Here is a 23,105-nt window from a genome sequence, read left to right as displayed (position 1 = left end):
TATGTCTCTGTAGGACACAGTAGGAGAGTCACTTTTATCCCAATACAGCAGTTCTGCACCTAAACTCTGAGCCTTTCCTGCCTCCTTGCCGTTTCTTTTATAACTGAACTGCTCACTTTGTCTGAACTGTGCGCATTTATATTGATGCTTTATGTCTGTCTTACGAGGTGCAGTGCTCTCTGTGCCTGTTTTAATTGTTAATTGCCCCTTGGGGATAAATTAAGTGTGTCTGGGATTTGAAATGAATGTTAGATCAAACTCATCGTCTTTTCTTCTTTTCTTTTGATGTTCATTGAGGTTTTTCAGAGTCCGTAGGTCACTTTACTCCCTTCAGTGCTCTGAGGTTATTCCAACTTTACTTTGTGACGCAATATTTAAAAAAACGTGTCGGTCAGCTGACCACGGGTTTGGTCATGTGATTTCTCGTTGCAGTTGAAATTATGCGGAGCCTTTACAGCTAGACACTTTAACGATGGGTTCCTTCCGAGTAGACTTTACTTTGTGTTTCTTACTCAGCGTTGTGCTGTCTAAAGGTAAGATATCCGCACTGTGGACGAGGCTCTTACAGACTTCTTCTCGGGGGGTTTTTTACCTCCCACTTTGACTTCAAAACGAAAGTAACGTTTTGATCGCTCATCACAGACTGGTTTATTGTTTCTGGTAGAATGACGATGTAACACTGTCACACTGTAACCGAACACCAAGTTAACAAAGTGGATGTGATTGAATTCTGCGCAGGGCTCCCCTCTGCTCTGCGGAGCAAAGAAGCCTGGAACTATGTGGAGGTGAGAGACGGGGCCCACATGTTTTGGTGGCTCTATTATGCTGACAGTGTACAAGCCCAGTACAAGGACCTGCCTCTGGTCATGTGGCTGCAGGTAGGACTTCATGATTTTTGTTTTCCACCTTAACTGGGCTTCCAGTGTTGTCAGCATTTCAATCAAACTCCCGATTCGTTCCATTTACGAACATTTTACGCGTGTTTAGTCGCTTAGTATCAGTCCCATTACGTTTAGACCAAATAAATTGTCAATGACAAAAGAACTATCCCAAGTATTTCATTTGTAATGACCATGAAGAATACAATATGGATGTTGTGGCAAATAGTCTCAATGAATTCTTTGTAACTGCTGGACCAAATTTAGCAAGAACAATCACTCATCCTGGGAAAGCACAGGAAAAACCCGATACACTGATTGACAGAAATCCATATTCTATGTTTCTCACAGCCGTTGATGAAAATGAAGTTCTTGAAATTGTCAAAAAATGTAAAAATCACAAATCTTTGGATTGTAATGATATTGATATGATAGTGGTTAAAAGAGTCATTGAGGCTATTATAAAACCATTTACATACATCTGTAATTTATCATTTCAAACTGGTCGATTTCCAGACAGAATGAAAATAGCAAAAGTTATACCTCTATACAAATCTGGAAACAAACACCATTTCACAAACTACAGGCCTGTCTCTTTACTACCTCAATTCTCAAAAGTTCTTGAAAAACTGTTTAAAAACAGACTGGAAAAATTTATAGATAAACATAAACTACTCACTGAGAGTCAGTACGGATTCAGATCAAGCAGATCAACATCATCGGCACTATTAGATTCAATAGAATACATCACAAATTCCATAGACAAAAAGCAATATGTGGCTGGGTTATTCATAGACTTGACAAAGGCATTTGACACTATAGATCATGATATATTAATAAGAAAACTGGAACATTATGGTGTCAGAGGGGTAGTTTTAGATTGGGTCCGGAGTTATTTAAGTGACAGAAAGCAGTTTGTGAAAATAAATGGTGGTTGCTCCTTATGTATGGACATTGCTTGTGGTGTACCCCAAGGGTCAGTTTTGGGTCCAAAATTCTTCAACTTGTACATTAACGACATCTGTAAAGTGTCCAAAGTATTAAAAATGGTTCTCTTTGCTGACGATACAAACATTTTTTGCTCTGGTGATGATCTGCAGAATTTATTGGAGGATATGACTAATGAAATAAGTAAAGTGAAGTTCTGGCTTGATAAAAACAAATTATCATTAAATTTGAATAAATCTAAACTTATGTTATTTGGAAATAGTAGTTTAAATACAAATGCAAAGATTCAAATAAATGGTGTTGATATTGAAAGAGTCAGTGAAAATAAATTTCTGGGGGTAATAATAGATGAAAAACTTAACTGGAGAGCTCACGTAAGATATATTCATTCCAAAGTATCACGAAGCATTGCAGTACTAAACAAGGCAAAACAGGTATTCGACAGAACATCACTTCATATTCTCTACTGTTCACTGGTTTCACCATACTTAAGCTATTGTGCAGAGGTCTGGGGCAATAACTATAAAACCACATTACATTCACTTTTTACTCTTCAAAAGAAAGCAATTCGAATCATCCACAATGCAGGTTATAGGGAACATACAAACTCACTATTTTTGCAGTCTGAAATATTGAAAATTGACGATATAGTGAAATTCCAAACAGCACAAATTCTATTCAAAGCAAAAAATAAAGAACTGCCAGGTAATATTCAGAGTATGTTTTTTTTGAAAGAAGGAAGTTATAATTTAAGGGGTTTTTGTAACTTCAAAACAATGAAGGTACGTACTACAAGAAAAGGCTTTTGTGTTTCTGTTCATGGAGTGAAACTATGGAACAAACTGAATATGGAATTAAAGCAATGTCCAAACATAAAACTGTTCAAAAAGAGTTATAAAAATATGATCTTCTCGATCTATAAAGAAAAGGAAAATATTTAAATTAAGTGAATGTCTCTATTTAAAAACAAACAAACAAAAAATTCATGATGTGATATTATAGTATATAGTATATCAGAAATCTGTTCACTATTTTTATTACAAATTATATCAGTAAGGAAGCTGACTAAATATTCACTGATAATTTATGGGACAGGGGTGGGATTAAATAAGTGTATACTTCTTCCCACTCCCTTTCAACATGTAAATTAATCAGAATGTTTTTTTGTATGTAATTTGTATAGTATATATTTTTTCTCTCATTTCTTTTCTAAATGTACTTGTATATTGTTCACATGTTGAAATAAATTACCAATCAATCAATCAATCAATGAGATTTTCTTTTTACACGAATAAATAAATAACCTATATAGCAATTTAAACTTTGAATTCCTAACTTTGCCTGCAACTTCCCCCACGACCTTATGCTGACAGCTTAAAAAGTTATTTTTCATTTAGGCAGTAGGCTGTCTACAGTCTGCACCTACAATACCTGCACTGTCTGTAGGGTATCATATATTTTTGTAGTTCATTCAAGTTGAAGCATGCAAAAGTTTTTTTTGTACTGGACACAGAGAGTGATCCATCCCCAGACACTCAAGCGTTCAACTATTAGTTGGAGTAAGACTGGAAAGTGGGGGTCAGTCTTGTCTGTATGTTTCTGAGGGGGAACAAAAGTCCACAAGACTAATAATGCTTCAAGTATTTATGTCTTATTTAGTGATTCTCATCCCATATCAACTGTCTGTCTTGCCCGTTGTATGCAAATACTGATTGAATAAATAATAAAGTCCACAGGAAGCTAAGAAATCCCCTGAAGCTGTTTGCTGAGCATCATTAATCGCTTAACAATCAGGTCTGTGACAAATCGAGCACATGCATGGTTGCATTCTCAAACATGTGCAGCATCATGCTACCATTCCATCTTCCTGTACAGTGATGTCTGCAGGAAGTTGTGATGTTCAGAGATTGTGTCCCCGTCTGATCAAATGATCAGGCCTTTGGTTAAAAATGGAATGGGGCTCAGACTGAGAGGTGGTAAGAGTGAGTAATGGCAGTGTTGTTTTTATTCCTAACTACAAAAGAGGAACAATTATGGTCTAATTTTAAACTTTCCACTTTATGACCTTGTATTGCATTATTTTTCTGATCCCACCCCCTGCCACCGAAAACAAACAAACAGTAATAGAGACGTGTACGTTAATGGCTCATTTAATACGAATGTGGCTTGTGCTGAGTTAAATGGCAAATATAAGTGTGTGTGTGTGTGTGTGTGTGTGTTTTAGGGTGGCCCAGGAGGATCTGGAACTGGCTTTGGCAACTTTGAGGAAATTGGACCCTTGAACAGAGATCTAGAGCCCAGAAAAACAAGCTGGGTAAAGATTTACTGTAACTGAAGAGTGCTTCAAAGAAAGTATGAATGAATAGATTAGCATGCTGACGTGTGTGTGTGTGTCACCTTTAGGTCCAGGCAGCCAATTTGTTATTTGTAGATAACCCTGTGGGCACTGGCTTTAGCTACACAGACAGGCCAGATGCCTATGCTACCAATGTGTCCACTGTAGCCTCAGACATGCTGGTGCTGCTCAAACACTTCTTCTCAGAAAAGCCTGAGTTCCAGGTATGTCCATTATTGCATTTTTTATTTTTATTTTTGCCTGTTTGTCAGAAAGATGGGCTCATCAAACGTTGTCTAAAGTGACTCCAAAACACATTAGTATTAAAGGACCTAAAGTGTACTGTTCTGTTCTTTTCAGAGCATCCCCTTCTACATTTTCTCTGAGTCATATGGAGGGAAGATGGCAGCTGCTATCTCCTTAGAGCTCAGCAAGGTGAGGTGACTTATTTTGGGATCTTTCTGTTGTTCTTTGCACAGCATTCAGTTCAGTGTGAGCTCCCTGCTATCGGAAAGTCCCAGTAATAAAGATGTCATGTGATAGAAAAGGGAAGTAGAGACAACGTGACGTTTAAAGAAAAAAAAGCCTGTTCTTCTGGAGAACTAAGCAATAACTTTTATTGTAGTTTGTTTTATTTTTTTAGCTGGTCACATATTTTTTTATATTTTATGAGAGAGAGATATTTAGAGCTGTTAATGATTTATATTCTGTTTAAAGCACATTGATTGAGTTAAGTAACATGAAATGTGCTTTATAAATATAGCTGACATTCGCAATGTTAAATTGATAGATATGCTGTATGAAATCAGATGATGGCCATTTGTACCACCAGTCAAAAGTTTGGACACACCTTCTCATTTAATGGGTTTTCTTTATTTTCATGACTGTTTACATTGTAGATTCTCCCTGAAGGCATCAAAACTATGAATGAACACATATGGAATTATATAGTAAACAACTCAAAGGATGTTTTATATTTGAGATTCTTCCAAATATCCACCCTTCGCTTTGATTACTGCTTTGCACACTCTTTGCATTCTCTGGATGAGCTTCATGAGGTCGTCACTTATAATGGTTTTTCAACAGTCTTGAAGGAGTTCCCAGAGATCCTGAGCACTTGTTGGTTCTTTTGCCTTCACTCTGCGGTCCATCTCGTCCCAAACCATCTCCACTGGGTTTAGGTCAGGTGACTGTGGAGGCCAGGCCTCCATCACTCTCCTTTTTGATCAAACAGTCCTTACACAGCCTGGAGGTGTGTTTGGTGTCATTGTTGTTGAAGAATAAATGATGGTCCAATGAAACACAAACCTGATGAGATGGCATGCCGCTGCAGGATGCTGTGGTAGCCATGCTGGTTCAGTGTGCCTTCAATTTTGAACAAACCCCCAACTGTGTCACCAGCAAAGCACCCCCACACCATCACACCTCCTCCTCCATGCTTCACAGTAGGAACTTCCTTTCACCTTTTCTGCTTTGCACAAAGAAATGGTGGGTGGAACCAAAGATCTCCAATTTGGACTCATCAGACCAAAGCACAGATGTCCACTGGTCTAATGTCCATTCCTTGTGTTTCTCTGCCCAAAACAAATCTCTTCTGATTGTTGCTTTTTCTTAGTCGTGGTTTCTTAGCAGCTATTTGACCATAAAGGCCGGATTCACACAGTGTCCTCTGAACAGTTGATGTAGAGATGTGTCTGCTACTGGAACTCTGTGTGACATTTATCTGAGCTCTAATCTGTTAACTTGAGATTTGTGAGGCTGGTGACTCGGATGAATTTATCCTGAGCAGCAGAGGTGACTCTTGGTCTTCCTTTCCTGGGGCGTCCTCATGTGAGCCAGTTTCATTAAGGCACTTGATGGTTTTGCGACTGCACTTGGGGACACATTCAAAGTTAGCAATGTTCTGGACTGACTGACCTTCAGTTCTTAAAGTAATGATGGGCTGTTTCTCTTTACTTAGCTGATTGGTTCTCGCACTAATATGAATTCTAGCAGTTATCAAATGGGACTGTCAGCTGTGTACTAACACGACTTCTGTCCAACACAGTCTCTCAGTCTCAACCCCAATAAGAAGGCACAAAATTCCACAAATGAACCCTGACACAGCACACCTGTGACGTGAAACCATTTCAGGTGACTACATCATGAAGCTCACTGAGAGAAGGCCAAGGGTTTGCAGCCCTGTCAACAAAGCAAAGGGGTGGTTACTTTGAGGAATCTGAAATATAAAACATATTTATTTATCAATATTTTTCTTTGTTACATCATTCCATGTATCTTGCTTCATATATTTGGTGTCGTCAGTATGTATCTACAATGTAGAAATTAGTAAAAAATAAATAAAACCATTCATTTGTGTCTCATCTTTTTATAGGCCATAACCCAAGGGACAGTCAAATGCAACTTTTCTGGTGTGGCACTTGGAGACTCATGGATTTCACCACTGGGTCAGTATCAGATATTAAGTATCAACACCATGTGCCAAGAAAGACTTCATTTTAACCATAGGATGAGAACAAATGGCAGGTTTTTGCTGTTGGCGTTAAAAACTGAGAATTCTTTTATGTAAAACTTCAAGCAAGGCTGAGTGAATTTCTGTTGATACACTTTTGTTTCATCCACAGACTCTGTTATGACATGGGGACCATATCTCTACACCACTGTAAGTAACACACCATAGACTGCATATATGAACCTGTCTTGATGTCACCAGTTGGTACAATCCTGCATTTTCACCATTGCGATCTTGGGGTTTTAAAACCGGATGAGATGAGTGAAACATGGATCTGACTGAAAAACGTTGCGAGCTCATTGGCTACCACTTATCATTGGGTTCTTTTTCCTTTAGCATAATCAGTTTATCCTCCTTTCTGTCTCTAATAGTGATCATAACTTACTAAATGAACTCCATTTTGCATTCACTATGACCTGAAATTAGCATCTAATCTCAACAGTGTCATCATTTGTGACAGCACTGAGCAGCTCCTTCAGTGGGAGACTGCGGCACCCACGGTGTGGGACGGAGAGATTTCGCAGGTCTTTCCTCCCCACTGCTGTCAGACTCCATAATAAAGACTTTAACTGATCAAGCACACACATCCATACATATGCAATAATACTAAGTGCAATAATCCTTTCTGTCATCGTTGTATTTTTACTCAGTTGTATATAGTATTTGTATTTGTATTCTATTTTTATCTTATTGTATATTTATTTTATTCTACTGTATATAGTATTTTATTTTATTCTATTCTGTACAGTTGTGTACTGTATTTATTCTTATTGTATTCTAATTTTTGCCTCATAACTTTTGCACTGTCCACTTCCTGCTGTGACAAAACAAATTTCCCACGTGTGGGACTAATAAAGGTTATCTTATCTTATCTTATTTACAAAAAATGATGACACTGTTGAGATTATGAAGCTACGATGATCTTTCATATACAGTGTATGTAACACAGAGTCTTTTTGTCCATTGTGTTGAGCTTCCATATGATTCTGTCTGCAGTCCCTCCTGGATGATTACGGCCTGGCAGATGTCAGTAAGGCAGCAGAGGCAGTGAAGCAAGCCGTGGAGCAGGGCCAGTTTCTTAAAGCGACTGAGCTGTGGTCTATGACGGAGTCTGCCGTAGAGCGGGTTTGTACAACACTACATAATTTGGAGAAAATGCTTGCTGGATATTTAATGCATTGTCTAATCTTAAATTGCTTTATGGAAGTGGTGTTCCATCGGGGCAATCAGGGCAAGCAGTGCTTGTCTAGTAAAATCTACCAACAGACATTAATTTAAACATACAAAAGAGAAAGCATCTCTCCTTTCATCTCAAACAACCTTGTCGTAAAACTTCTCACCTGTTTGCATTGTTCTTGAAGTTACTGCCATCTTGTGGCCATAGTTTGTTCATGGCTCTGGAAGCAGAATTAACTCTGCTTGACTCCATTCTTTGGAATCTGCATCGGCCAATGTTTTCATGGGCAAATCTGTGTCCCAATAAAAATGGCTTCAGCCTGTCAAGCTGAGAAGCCATGTTTGCCTATGTACATCATAAACTTCTGATGTACATATCTGACTGATAGTGGAAACTGATATGATCTCTTCAACAGTGTTATAAGATAGTGTGTGTATGGAATCGCTGTTGCTTTTAGCTTTTATTCTGTTATACATGCATAACCTGTTTAACTGAGCTGACTATTAGTACAACTATATATTAATATGGTCACCTTTGGCTAGGAGCATACACACTGAAGATATGTTATATTTTTGTGTAAACAAAATGTTAATAAAGTAGTTTTTGCCATATTTATGTATTGTTTTGTCTTATTTTTGGTTTTCCTTAAGAATACCAATGGAGTCAACTTCTACAACATCCTAACTCAGAGTTCAGATGAGAAGCTCACCTCTTCTGCAGGGCTGGACTTTATCAGTAAGACTCTGATCTAAATGATTCCATCTAGTTAGTAAACTAGACCACATGGGTTTGGTGATTTTAAAATAAACCTGTCCTACTTAAGTCTAAATGTAAAGTAAAAGTAAAAAGTAAAAAAAAAAAAAATTCTTCGATGACTATCTACTGATGCTCTTCCTACTTTATACCAGGTCTGCAGAAACATCGTCACATTCGCCCCCTCCACAGCCAGTCCCTGAGTCAGCTGATGAATGGACCAATAAGGAAGAAGCTGGGTATCATTCCTGACAATGTCACATGGGGAGGTACGATTTCTTGAAGTGAAAGATCAAGGAACTGTTTGTCCTTTCATTTTAGATGCTTGAAAATACTAAACATCATAAAACCTTGTTCCCTCTCCTGTTTTTGCTGTGACCTCAGGTCAGGCTGATGAGGTCTTCACTAACATGGCAGGAGACTTTATGAAGCCAGTGGTGGACATAGTTGACCAGCTGCTGACTGCTGGAGTTAAAGTCACAGTCTACAATGGACAGCTTGATCTCATTGTGGACACTATGGGTTAGTTACTCAGTAAATCACGAAGATGGGTGACGCACCAAGTACAGCGTGGGCCATTTATATGGATACACTGTAATAACATGGGAATGGTTGGTGATATTAAAGTCCTGTTTGTGGCACATTAGTATATGTGAGGGGGCAAACTCCTCAAGATGGGTGGTGACCATGGTGGTCATTTAGAAGTCGGCCATCTTGGATACAACTTTTGTTTTTTCAATAGGAAGAGGGCCATGTGACACATCAAACTTATTGGTAATGTCACAAGAAAAACAATGGTGTGCTTGGTTTCAACGTAACTTTATTCTTTCATGAGTTATTTACAAGTTTCTGACCACTTATAAAATGTGTTCAAAGTGCTGCCCATTGTGTTGGATTGTCAATGCAACCCTCTTCTCCCACTCTTCACACACTGATAGCAACACCGCAGGAGAAATGCCAGCACAGGCATCCAGTATCCGTAGTTTCAGGTGCTGCACATCTCGTATCTTCACACCATAGACAATTGCCTTCAGATGACCCCAAAGATAAAAGTCTAAGGGGGTCAGATCGGGAGACCTCAGGGGCCATTCAACTGGCCCACGACGATTAATCCACTTTCCAGGAAACTGTTCATCTAGGAATGCTCGGACCTGGCACCCATAATGTGGTGGTGCACCATCTTGCTGGAAAAACTCAGGGAACGTGCCAGCTTCAGTGCATAAAGAGGGAAACACATCATCATGTAGTAATTTCAAATATCCAGTGGCCTTGAGGTTTCCATTGATGAAGAATGGACCCACTATCGTTGTACCCCATATACCACACCAAACCATCACTTTTGTTGTTCCAACAGTCTTGGAGGGATCCATCCAATGTGGGTTAGTGTCAGACCAATAGCGGTGGTTTTGTTTGTTAACTTCACCATTCACATAAAAGTTTGCCTCATCAATGAACAAAATCTTCTGTGTGAACTGAGGGTCCTGTTCCTATTTTTGTTTTGCCCATTCTGCAAATTCTGTGCGCCGATCTGGGTCATCCTCGTTGAGATGCTGCAGTAGCTGGAGTTTGCAAGGGTGCCATTTGTGAGTAGCTAATATCCGCCGAAGGGATGTTTGACTAATGCCACTCTCCAGTGACATGCAGCGAGTGCTACGCTGTGGGTTCTTGCTGAATGAAGCTAGGACAGCCACTGATGTTTCTTCATTAGTGACAGTTTTCTTGCGTCCACATTTTGGCAAATCCAACCCTGAACCAGTTTCACAAAACTTAGCAAGCAGTTTGCTAACTGTAGCATGGGAGATGGGTGGTCTCGTAGGATGTCTTGCATTGAAATCGGCTGCAATGACCCGGTTACTGCGTTCACCAGATATCAACACAATTTCGATCCACTCCTAACCTTTCTGACATGTCAATGGCTGTGAACAAAGAAACTTGTAAATAACTCATGAAAGAATAAAGTTATGTTGAAACCAAGCACACCATTGTTTTTCTTGTGACATTACCAATAAGTTTGATGTGTCACATGGCCCTCTTCCTATTGGAAAAAACAAAAGTTGTATCCAAGATGGCCAACTTCTAAATGGCCACCATGGTCACCACCCATATTCAGGAGTTTGCCCCCTCACATATACTAATGTGCCACAAACAGGACTTTAATATCACCAGACAAGTCCCATTTTATTACGGTGTATCTATATAAATGGCCCACCCTGTATATGTCCCTGTTGAGTCTAATCACCTGGATCTTTATCTTCTCACAGGTCAGGAGCTGTGGGTGAAGCAGCTAAAGTGGGAGGGGATTCGTAATTTTAACGAGCTTAAGTGGACTCCCCTCGATGATCCTGCCACCCCGGGCGTTACTGGAGCTTTCTGCAAGACTTTTAAGAACTTTGCCTTTTATTGGATTCTCAAAGCTGGTCACATGGTAAGCTAGAATGAGTCAGTTGATGAAATGTAGATAAACACAACCTCATTTCTTTTTATTAATATTAATATTTAACATAAAATGTCATCCTTTTTATCTGTCCTCACAGATTCCTTCAGATCAGGGACCTATGGCCTTGCAGATGCTGAAGATGATCACCCAGCAGGCCTGAACACCTTTCTCTGATCAGAGCTGGAAGTGCACTGACAATCATAATGATCACATTATTTTTAAAAAATATATAAATTTCACTCCCTGCTAAACAAACTCCAAAGTGCAGTTGATTACAATACTGTGTAACATTTTAACCCAATAAAAAGCAATAAAGACACATTTGTTTCATAAAGGCTACTTTGTTGTCTTTATTTAAATGTTGTACAGAGTGTCAAATAACAGTTGTACAGTACAGAGTCCTGAGCCACCCCTCATTTTATGAAATGGGGAAACGGATGCAGTGATTTATTGAAACGTGTAAACAAATGGAAATGCTGCATATAAAGCAAAAACAGTTTATTCTTCAACAGTCTGAACTCTGTTAGGTAAGCATTCATGAAAGTTCTTTAAGTACAGGGAGTGCAGAATTATTAGGCAAGTTGTATTTTTGAGGAATAATGTTATTATTGAACAACAACCATGTTCTCAATGAACCCAAAAAAACTCATTAATATCAAAGCTGAATGTTTTTGGAAGTAGTTTTTAGTTTGTTTTTAGTTTTAGCTATTTTAGGGGGATATCTGTGTGTGCAGGTGACTATTACTGTGCATAATTATTAGGCAACTTAACAAAAAACAAATATATACCCATTTCAATGATTTATTTTTACCAGTGAAACCAATATAACATCTCCACATTCACAAATATACATTTCTGACATTCAAAGACAAAAAAACAAATCAGCGACCAATATAGCCACCTTTCTTTGCAAGGACACTCAAAAGCCTGCCATCCATGGATTCTGTCAGTGTTTTGATCTGTTCACCATCAACATTGCGTGCAGCAGCAACCACAGCCTCCCAGACACTGTTCAGAGGGTGTACTGTTTTCCCTCCTTGTAAATCTCACATTTGATGATGGACCACAGGTTCTCAATGGGGTTCAGATCAGGTGAACAAGGAGGCCATGTCATTAGTTTTTCTTCTTTTATACCCTTTCTTGCCAGCCACGCTGTGGAGTACTTGGACGCGTGTGATGGAGCATTGTCCTGCATGAAAATCATGTTTTTCTTGAAGGATGCAGACTTCTTCCTGTACCACTGCTTGAAGAAGGTGTCTTCCAGAAACTGGCAGTAGGACTGGGAGTTGAGCTTGACTCCATCCTCAACCCGAAAAGGCCCCACAAGCTCATCTTTGATGATACCAGCCCAAACCAGTACTCCACCTCCACCTTGCTGGCGTCTGAGTCGGACTGGAGCTCTCTGCCCTTTACCAATCCAGCCACGGGCCCATCCATCTGGCCCATCAAGACTCACTCTCATTTCATCAGTCCATAAAACCTTAAAAAAACCAGTCTTGAGATATTTCTTGGCCCAGTCTTGACGTTTCAGCTTGTGTGTCTTGTTCAGTGGTGGTCGTCTTTCAGCCTTTCTTACCTTGGCCATGTCTCTGAGTATTGCACACCTTGTGCTTTTGGGCACTCCAGTGATGTTGCAGCTCTGAAATATGGCCAAACTGGTGGCAAGTGGCATCTTGGCAGCTGCACGCTTGACTTTTCTCAGTTCATGGGCAGTTATTTTGCGCCTTGGTTTTTCCACACGCTTCTTGCGACCCTGTTGACTATTTTGAATGAAACGCTTGATTGTTCGATGATCACGCTTCAGAAGCTTTGCAATTTTGAGACTGCTGCATCCCTCTGCAAGATATCTCACTATTTTTGACTTTTCTGAGCCTGTCAAGTCCTTCTTTTGACCCATTTTGCCAAAGGAAAGGACGTTGCCTAATAATTATGCACACCTGATATAGGGTGTTGATGTCATTAGACCACACCCCTTCTCATTACAGAGATGCACATCGCCTAATATGCTTAATTGGTAGTAGGCTTTCCAGCCTATACAGCTTGGAGTAAGACAACATGCATGAAGAGGATGATGTGGACAAAATACTCATTTGCCTAATAATTCTGCACTCCCTGTAGAAGAAGAAAGACATCCTGAGGTGCTTCTTGGGATCTTAGCTGCCTTTTTTGTTAAGATGATCCCACACTGCTTCAGTAATGATGAGGATGTTGAGGATCTGTGTGTGTGTGTGTGTACACGTGTATTAATATTTTTGTGGGGACCCAAAATTGGAAGTCTACTAAACTTATGGGGAACAAAATCCCAGTTCCTACAAGTTTGAAGACATTTTTGAGGTTCAAAATGTGGTTTTAGTCTCAGGGTTATGATTAGGTTTAGGCATTCATTTTTGATGGTTAGGGTAATGTGAGATTATAATATTGTCTTATGCCATGTTATGCCCCTAATTAAGGATTGTGAAGCTATTATGTAGTTTTAGTTTGCATTATTCTCCTGAATTAGAAGAAGGTGGTAACTATTACATTTGTTAAACTGATTTGTATTACATTGGACTGCTTTATTTATTGTGAATGAATGATATTGTTTATGATGCATTATACGGCTGAGTTATACGAAATACTGTTTTCAGAGAGTCATGATCTTATTTGTCTGATTAGAAGAGAGCAGAATATACCGGAGAGGTTTTCTGCCCCATCTCAGCAGGAGCAGATAAACAGGGAGCCAAGGCGCCGTGTGAGAGAAAGAATGTGAATGTTTAGGCTTTTATGACTAGGTGGGGGCCACTAGAGGCTATAAGAGTTTGAGCACTGCTCCACCATTGGGAGATCAATGCTGTCTGTGTGCAGTGTTCATCTCCCCACGCGTGTGTGTTCATTAAAATCATTGTTTGACCGAAGCTCTTCTGGACCATTATTGTTTTTGTGCTCACCCTCAATATTTGAACTCGTAACAGTAAGCAGCTAGGGAAAGCATTATGTCAATGTGATGTCCCCGCAAGGATATGAATACACGTGTGCCAGTGTGTATCTGAACAATTAAGCTGCTGTCAGTCTTTTTTTGTTTTTTAATGCTGCATGGTGACTAACAATCTAATGGTGTTTTACTACAATAATAATTCCATAAATTGTGTTTTGGTTTTGACAAGCTGCTGGTGCATAAAGACACAGTTTAAAATTGGTCCTTTGCTAAACTGTCTGTTGTGTATGAACACAAAACTAGTTCATCCCTTGAGTTGGTTCTTTTTTATGCTTGAATGGTAAATGGCCTGCATTTGTATAGCGCTTTACTTAGTCCCTAAGGACCCCAAAGCGCTTTACACTACATTCAGTCATTCACCCACCCACAGATGAGCATTTATACTCAGTTAATAATTCATGATTAAGAGGCTTGACAAAAACATTCTGAAAATGGTCAGGTACAAGAGCTGGACTGAAAATGAATGAAAAAGCAGCCAATGTCCAAGGAAATTTGCTTAAGATACAATAGACACATAAACAGTGGGTGGCTTGAGCCCTTTTCCGTTATGTCTAAATTTCACTCCTTAAATTACAACCAAAACTTCCATCACTGAGCACAGTCAGAAGATCCGTTTACCCTTTGACATTTAAAACGAACTTTCCTTGACATTTGAGGAAACATACCATATGTAATCATTGTCTTCATGCAATAATGTTGTACTGTAAGAATCTCTCTATGTTTGCTCCGAAAGAATAATAACACAAAAATGAATATTGTATAGCCTTTACTTTTTGGCTGGTATTAAGCACTGGCTTCACCATTGTCTAGGTGGGATGATAGACCTTAGCCACCTTGGCTCTGGGCCATGTTAGTACCAAAGCTTAGCGAACATGGTCGAAACTGTCAGGGTTTCTTTTTTCTCCACAAAACTTCATCACATAAAAGCAGAAACTAACATAATTCCCATTAGACACAGGGGTACTATGAGTTTGAGCGGTGGAGAAGCCAGGTGAAAGCGGAGACGGAGAAGCTCATCAGCTGAGTATTGGTAACGTCCAGCACTAGGTCGGTAGACCAATGACATAAAAATCCAGACCCACACGAGCAAGACGCAGATCCTGCTAGGCCACATCACGGACAGTCAGGTAAGCCAAACAGTCAGGTGTAAGGATCCGAGGGAGACAACGGCCAAAACAAACAGGCAGATGAACTAGAGCCAAAATACTCAGGCACTTGCAAAATTCGCTAGATCGCCAGTAGTGTCAGTAGAAAACAAGAAGGTTTAAACATTTTTAAGATGTTTAAACCAGAAGGGCTCCCGCGCTGTCATCGCTGTGGACCGGCTGTACGTGGACGGACAGCTCCACCGCGACCCCAACATCACTCCGTGGCTGTATTAACCTCACACCAGATAAGAATCAGCTACACCATTTCCCTATCCACTCACACTAACTTGCATTAACATCTGTTTAACTTACCAGTATCAAATCGCATCTTAAAGTGTGATTTCATAGCAGAATTAACACCGTCACTCTCCGTCAGTGATTTAATTGGAATGTTTACGTTTTGTTTCTGTTTTTTTTTTCTTCTCGTTTCTTTTCCCTCTCTTTCCCCCCTCTTGGTTTTATGCTGCTCACCCCTGTCCTTGGTTTCTTTCTTTATTCCTTTCACTGCCTCGATCACCTGCTTCGACACTCATCCGCAAACATCCTTTATTTCGACACATACGCACCATGCGCTCAACGGCAGCACATTTACATCAGTCAGACAGCGCACACAGTCGTTTAGGATACACACACTTAAGCCAAGCCTACTCATATTAGTAAATATGCAAACACATAGTCAGACTCAGGGAGCATCTCGCCACACATTTTTTCTCTCTCTCCTTCTCTTTATTTATGAACAAGTGACGTATTCTCTCCACCTGTCTAAGCGACGCACACAGCATACATCCCTAGTTATACACAAACATCTATGGGTACACTGAGGTTCATTACATGGAATATAAATGGAGCTGGCTCCAGAGAAAAGAGGTTAAAAATATTTAACCAACTCAAAAAACTACAGGCGGATGTTGTCCTATTACAAGAGACCCACAGACCTCTTAGAGGTTCGAATGAACTTAAAACACCTGAGTTTCCTAATGTGTTCTCAGCTTGTTATAATTCTAGACAAAGGGGAGCAGCAATTTTAATACATAAAAATATTAATTTCACAGTACTCGATACAGTTATAGATCCAGAGGGCAGATTCTTAATCATTAAACTATCTATACGTGATAAAAAGCTATGTATTGCAAGTGTATATGGTCCAAATGTTGATGATCCCTCATTCTTTCATGGTTTTTTCAGTGCACTCTCTGAACACTTAGATGGCACACTTGTTCTTGGAGGCGACCTCAACCTTGGACTAAATGAAGACATGGATAGGCTCAATACAGCAGGAACTCAGCGTAATTGGCAGTCCACAAATATAATCAAACAGTATATGAGCGACTTTGGTCTTTGCGATGCATGGCGCTCCCTTCACCCCACCAGTAAGGAATATACTTTTTTCTCACATGTCCATCACTCCTACTCTCGTCTGGGTTATTTTTTGGTCAGCAGCTCACTGCTGAACGACATTTCAGACACTGAGATTCATCCTATAGCTGTCAGCGATCATGCTCCTGTATCTTTAACACTAATGCACAAGAATAATACTACGCCAAGAAAAAACTGGAGATTTAATACATCACTACTTAAAGATGAAGACTTTATTAAATATTTTAAAAAGAGTGGACTTCATATTTGGACTATAATGACACTCCCGAAACATCAGCTTCTGTTCTATGGGAAGCAGGGAAAGCTGTGATGAGAGGTAAAATAATTTCTTTCTCATCACATAAAAAGAAAAAAGAAAACGAAAATATTCAGGAATTAGAAAAAAACATCAAATCACTAGAAGAAGCCTACGCGTCCCACCAAGATCAGGAAACATTGAACAAAATATGCAAAATAAAACTAGAATTAAATGAGATAATTGATAAAAAAAAAACAGAATTCTTAGTACAAAGACTACGCCTACAAAATTATGAACATGGTAATAAATCCGGTCAATTTCTAGCAAACCAGCTAAAAATAAAGAAAGAAAAAACAACTATATGTGCTGTTCAAGATTCATCTGGGAACACAATATATGATCCGATACAAATAAACAACATTTTCAGGGATTTCTATAAAACGTTGTATTCACCACAAATAAACCCATCTAAAAAAGAAATTGATCAGTTTTTGGACAACATAACTCTTCCAAAATTATTGGACACTCAAGCAATGGCACTGGATTTACCACTGACACCAGGTGAGCTCCAGGAAGCCCTGATAAGTATGCCCAATAATAAGGCTCCAGGTCCAGACGGCTTTCCTGCAGAATTCTACAAAGAATTCTGGTCGATTCTAGCACCAGTTTTCGACAGAACGTTGTTGGAAATCAAAGAAAAGGGCAGACTTCCATCAAATATGAATTCTGCAAACATTAATCTCCTGCTAAAACCAGGCAAAGACCCTGTATATCCCTCAAGCTATCGTCCAATATCCCTTATAAATGTAGACCTTAAAATAATCTGCAAAGCTCTCTCAAAGAGACTGGAGAAAATAACCCCCCTCTTAATTCATCCTGACCAAACTGGTTTCATAAAAGGCAGGCACTCATCAACAAATACACGTAGATTACTTAATTTGATAGACTACTCATACAGTAAAAACCTAGAAACTACAATATTCTCTTTAGACGCAGAAAAAGCATTTGACAGAGTTAACTGGAAATTTCTATTTGCAACTTTACACAAATTTGGTTTTGGATCCTCTTTCATAAACTGGTTAAAAATATTATATAATTCCCCAACAGCTTGTGTCAGAACAAATGACCAGACATCCTCCAGCTTCTGTCTCTTGAGGGGCACCAGGCAGGGATGCCCACTCTCCCCTTCACTGTTTGCAATTTTTATTGAACCACTAGCAGCAGCAATTAGACAGAATTCAGTAATTAAGGGCATAAAATGCAAGAACGTGGAACATAAAATCAGCCTTTATGCGGATGATGTGTTACTCTTTCTCCAAAATTCACAAACCAATATCTCTGGGGTGATTGAATTGATAAACTCTTTTGCAAGAATATCAGATTACTCAATTAACTGGTCAAAATCTACAGTCCTTCCGATTAATTGCTCCTTCCATAATTCCTTTTCTAAACCACTGCAATCGGGAAATATAAAATATTTAGGTATTAATGTTTCTCCCAAGCTTGCAGATCTGACTAAATTAAACCATATCCCACTTTTAAAGAAGGTAGAAGGTGATCTGGCTAGATGGAAATGTTTACCCATATCACTCATGGGAAGGGTTGCCGCTATAAAAATGACGGTCTTACCAAAAATAAATGATTTATTCTCAATGATCCCAACTAAACCGCCACAAGATTGGTTCAGATCTCTGGATTCATGTATGTCCAAATTCCTTTGGAAAAATAAACCCCCACGTATAAGCTTAAAAACACTACAAAAGACCAAGGATAAAGGAGGACTAGAACTGCTTAACTTTCAGCACTACTTCTTAGCCAACAGGCTTCAGTTTATCTCAGGATGGCTAAAACATACCCTCTTAGATGAACCTTGGCTAGATGTAGAACAAGCACTTTGCAATAATCTAGAGATCTCAGACCTACCATTTATCAGCTCAAACATCCAACGACATGAATGCTTTAAAAGCATCAACATCAGCTCTTCTCTGACAGCATGGTGGGAGTTTCTAAAATTGACGGCGTCTTCATTAATCCCATGCAAACGTACACCTATCTGGAACAACCCTGACATATTAAAAACAATAATATAATAAAGTTTTCAGATTGGAGTGGTAAAGGAATCAAATATTTAGAACATATACTAGAAGGAACAGAATTTATTTCATTTGACGGACTAGTTACACAATATGGGATCAACAAGAAAAGATTTTTAGAATATCAACAAATTAAATCCATAGTAAAAAAGAAATTTAAACCGGGTCAAGTTGAACTACAAACACCACCAAGTGTGGTTCAATTTCTTACTCTTAAAACCCCCAAATTACTATCCAAAATATACAGAATGCTTTCTAAAACAGATTAATCAATATCACTTCCTATTGCAAAATGGGAAGCGGATTTATCAGTTAACTTAGACCTAAACTTCTGGTCTCAGATTTGCTTAAAAACCTTTCATCTAATTAAAATAAATTCAAATTCAAATTTTTATATTTGTCACGTACACAGTCATACACAGTACGATATGTAGTGAAATGCTTGGACAACTGCTCGTGACCTAAGAAAACAAAAAAGGAAAAGGCTATGAATAAGAAAGGAAATAAATATGAAAAATTAAAAAGGGTAATTAGAAATCCCAGTCTTCAATTAATTCAATACAAAATATTACATAGAGTGCACTATACAGGTCATCGGATGTTCAAGATGGGCTTTACGTCTACCAACAACTGCTCACACTGCCAAACCAACTCACCGGACAATTATATCCACGCTCTTTGGTTCTGTCCACCAGTTCAAAAGTTTTGGCGCGAGATATGTGAAGACTTATCGAAGTGTCTGAAATGTAACATTCCAACTTCCCCCTTAGTGTGTTTGTTGGGCAGCTTAGATAATGTCACTACAGATAAGAATATCGCCCATATGGTTTTCACTGCCCTATGCATAGCCAAGAAAACAGTCCTCATGAACTGGAAAAATAAAAATAATCTTAATTCTAACCAATATAGAAATTATCTATTAGATTACATTAGTCTTGATACAGCCTCTGCCACCACATCAGATCAATTGCTCTGGGCTCCTTTGATCAGCTCCATCACCTGGTGGGGGTGGGGGGGGGGGGTCATAGTTTGGTCCCGCCTTCACTGTTGTGATTGGTGTGGGGGTAGGGACAGGCTTAGGGCGTCGGGGGGTTCCCCGGAGGCATCTTCCTTGGGGGGCTCAACCCGGGGTAGTGGTCATGTCCGGTTAGGGGCTCTGTTGGCTCTCAGGTGACTGTTTCCTCACGGCTGCGTGCAGCGGGGCTAGGGGAGGGTCTGTGCTGACGGACGTGGGTTACTGACCTGGTAGCCTGGCTGCCTCTGGGTGGGTCCGGGATGGGCGTGAGGTTCTGGGGGCGCTCCGTCTCTGGCCGGGCCTCGGGGGCTTGGGTCCTGGTTGGTGTGTTGCCGGGGTTGTGGGCGGGTGGGTGCATGGGGGCCCAGCCCTGGAGCAGGGTGCCGCCGGTGCATCGAGCCACCTGGGGGGCTCTTCAACTGGTGGGGAAGATTGTCATATCTTGCAGGAGCTTTCCTCTCCTCAGGGGCTCTCTCTGCAGGAGGGGGAGATACAGGAGAGGTGGAGGAAGATCTCAGCCTGGGTGTTTATTGTCTTATGTAGTCTGGAAGATGAGTGGATGGTGGGGTGGGTGCAGTTTTCTCTGTGGTGGGGTTGGGTGGACTGTCCCGGGCTCTGTGGGGCCGGGAGGCGCTGCTGCGCTGGGCCCCGGTCTGGATGGGCCTGGGCCCCCTTTCCCTGGCGGGTCGCGGAGTATGGGAGTGCCTACTGGGGTCAGCGAGGGAGCTGGCCCCAGGGAGGGGTCACGTGCCCCTCCCTTCCTTCCCTCCCCATCTCCAGCTGCCTCCCTCTTCCCGCTCCACCACAACCACCCACACATGCAGGACCTTGGAGTAGGGGTAGGGATGGGTACCGGTGTCCGGTGCCATGATGGCACCGGTTCTGACATAAACGGTAGTAACCAGACCGAAAAGCAGCGCACATTTCGGTGCTTTATTTCGGTGCTTTTTTTTCCTGAGCTGTGATACACTTCTAGCCAATCATTTTACGTTTCCGAGGATAGTAGGCGGGGCCAGGTACGTACGTTCTGTTAGAGCAGAGCTACAGATTAAAAATGCCCAAGGCGAAGCGGTCAAAAGTCTGGCTGTACTTCACAGCAAAATATGCAAACTCAGCAGCCTGCAACAAGTGCTTTAAGCTGATACTGTGATACTGTCAAAGGAGGTAACACCAAGAATCCGATTAAACAGCTGGCGACGCATAGCGTTTTTTTTAAAAGCCGAGAAATGCGCCGTATTTGATAGCTTGCTGCGAGACCTCACACCGTGCATGTCGGGTGGGTTGCCAGTTATCGGACCCGGAGCAACATCCCCCAAAAACCCGAAGAATAGAGTCCTGGCCCCTAGCCCTGCCAGTGTAGCAGAAATGATGATGGGTGATGATGGCAGCAGCAGCCGTTCTTCTCTGCATGAGTAGCTTCATGTTGTTCGTGTGTAATTTACGTTGAGTAGGCTAACCACGTTATTACATTAATGCATGTAAGGTGAACTAGCAAACATCATCATAGCTACATGCGGCTGTCTTCTTGTTTGATGGCAGATATTCCCTTCACCCTGGCCAAAAAGGCTAAAATGACTAAAGAAAAAGTGGGAAACAGTTAAACATGAGAGGTTTTTGGACAAAGTTTGTGTTTTTTCCATTGATTAAGCACTGCTTCCAGCCAAGAGTGATGCCATATATGCCACATAGCTGCAGAAAAGGCTAACATTGTTATCTTTTTATAAAAAAAACCAGCTGAACATGAGAGGTTTTTGGACAAAGTTTGTGTTCTCCATTCTTTAAGCACCGGTTTGAGCACCGTTTAAGCACCGGCACCGTTTCAAAAGTACCGATTTGGCACCGGTATCGGATAAAACCTAAACAATACCCATCCCTAAGTAGGGGTATGTCACCAGGGTGCAGAGGAGGCTACCCCCCCCTTCTGGCTGCCTCTGCCTCAATTTTATCCCACAACTTAGACATTCACATTACTCACACTCTCATTACACATACATATAGGATCTTGGGGGTGGGCACGATACACGGAGTCCAAAGTACCATCAGGGTGTACACCCCACCCATGGCGTCGTTGCCCACCTCTCAATTTTAAATACACGTAGACATTGAGGGCTAGCAGGAGGGACCACGCGCTTACCTGCTGCTCTCTGGCAGGTAGCTCCATGCCCTCCTGGGTTTTAAATGCATCAACACTACAATGAGCGGGTGGAGGGAGGTTTGGAGTCTTCCCTCACCCCCATTCTCTGCGACCTGCTGGAGCGGGGGGGCTAGGAGGAGGAGTTGGCCGTCCGACTGCGGTCTGGAGTGTGGTGCCTCCCTGCTGCTGCGGAGTCGGGGCGGTCTGCCTCCCCCCACCGCAGGGAAAAGGGTAACACCACCTGGGTCTGGATGCAGTTCCCCCCTTCAGGGGCAAGGGTACCTAGACCCGGTTTGTAGAGTACGCTTGGGGAGTGTGATCGTGTGTACAGCGTCTCTTTATGTCTGTCTCCACGTTGGTTGAGTGTGGAGTAAGTGCATATGAGAGCATGGGGGTGGGAATGGATGTTTGTATCTGTGTGTGCCTGTATTTCTGTGTCTATATGTCAGGTTGGGTGTCAGGCGCCACCTCTCTGGGGACATCTCAGGCCCTCCAAATTTTGGAGGTCTATCTCCCCCTACCACCACTTCCCCTGCCAGTGGCGGACTCCCTCAGACATCGGTGCGTTGGTGGTTCTTTGTGTCCGGGGATGGGCGTCCAGGTACACACCGGCTCACTCCTTGGCGGCCGCTTATCGGGGCCTGGCTCGCTCGGGCCACTTCGGAGGTGGGGTGCCCCCGGCCTCTCGGCCTGGGGCTCGGTCACTCAGGCACGGCTGGCTGCCGGCGGAGCTCACGGGCGCGTCACTGCAACTCCCCCTGGCTTCTGCTCCGCGGCTGCTGAGTGAGCCCTCATCTGGGACTCTCCTCAGCTCTTTCTGGGACAGTGGCGCGGCTGCCCCTCTGTTGGTCTTCCTTGGTCTCTTGTGTTCTGGGGGCCTCTGGATGTCTGGAGTTTTGATCTCCTCCATACCTGCTTCATGCCCTGGAGGACGGGGCTGTGGCCCCCCCACACCCTCTAGCAGATCATTACATGAAGGAACCTTTAAAAAAAAAAAAAAAAAACAAGCGCGTCCATCCTCACAGGTGTACACACGGGTGATCACACCCACAAACTACACCCTTTTTGGCTCCTACCTCAAAGCAC

At 41.4% G+C, this 23,105-nt stretch overlaps 1 protein-coding gene across 1 annotated transcript; it reads left to right on the top strand.

The window, feature by feature from the left end:
* Positions 1–425: 425 nt before the first annotated feature.
* Positions 426–11,354, top strand: scpep1 (serine carboxypeptidase 1). The gene is made up of 13 exons (XM_085352024.1): positions 426–533; positions 739–878; positions 4,051–4,140; positions 4,230–4,385; positions 4,522–4,596; positions 6,536–6,608; positions 6,786–6,823; positions 7,670–7,798; positions 8,501–8,585; positions 8,759–8,872; positions 8,988–9,125; positions 10,865–11,028; positions 11,138–11,354. The coding sequence occupies exons 1-13, from the start codon at positions 473–475 to the stop codon at positions 11,198–11,200; spliced, it is 1,326 nt and encodes a 441-aa protein (XP_085208150.1). The 5' UTR covers positions 426–472; the 3' UTR covers positions 11,201–11,354.
* Positions 11,355–23,105: the final 11,751 nt, after the last annotated feature.

This window comes from Diplotaxodon limnothrissa, linkage group LG4 (assembly GCF_057381915.1).
Source record: "Diplotaxodon limnothrissa isolate DT_005_m linkage group LG4, D_limnothrissa_male_GT1.1, whole genome shotgun sequence".
NCBI lineage: Eukaryota > Metazoa > Chordata > Actinopteri > Cichliformes > Cichlidae > Diplotaxodon > Diplotaxodon limnothrissa.
This window is presented reverse-complemented; position numbering and strand designations above follow the sequence as displayed.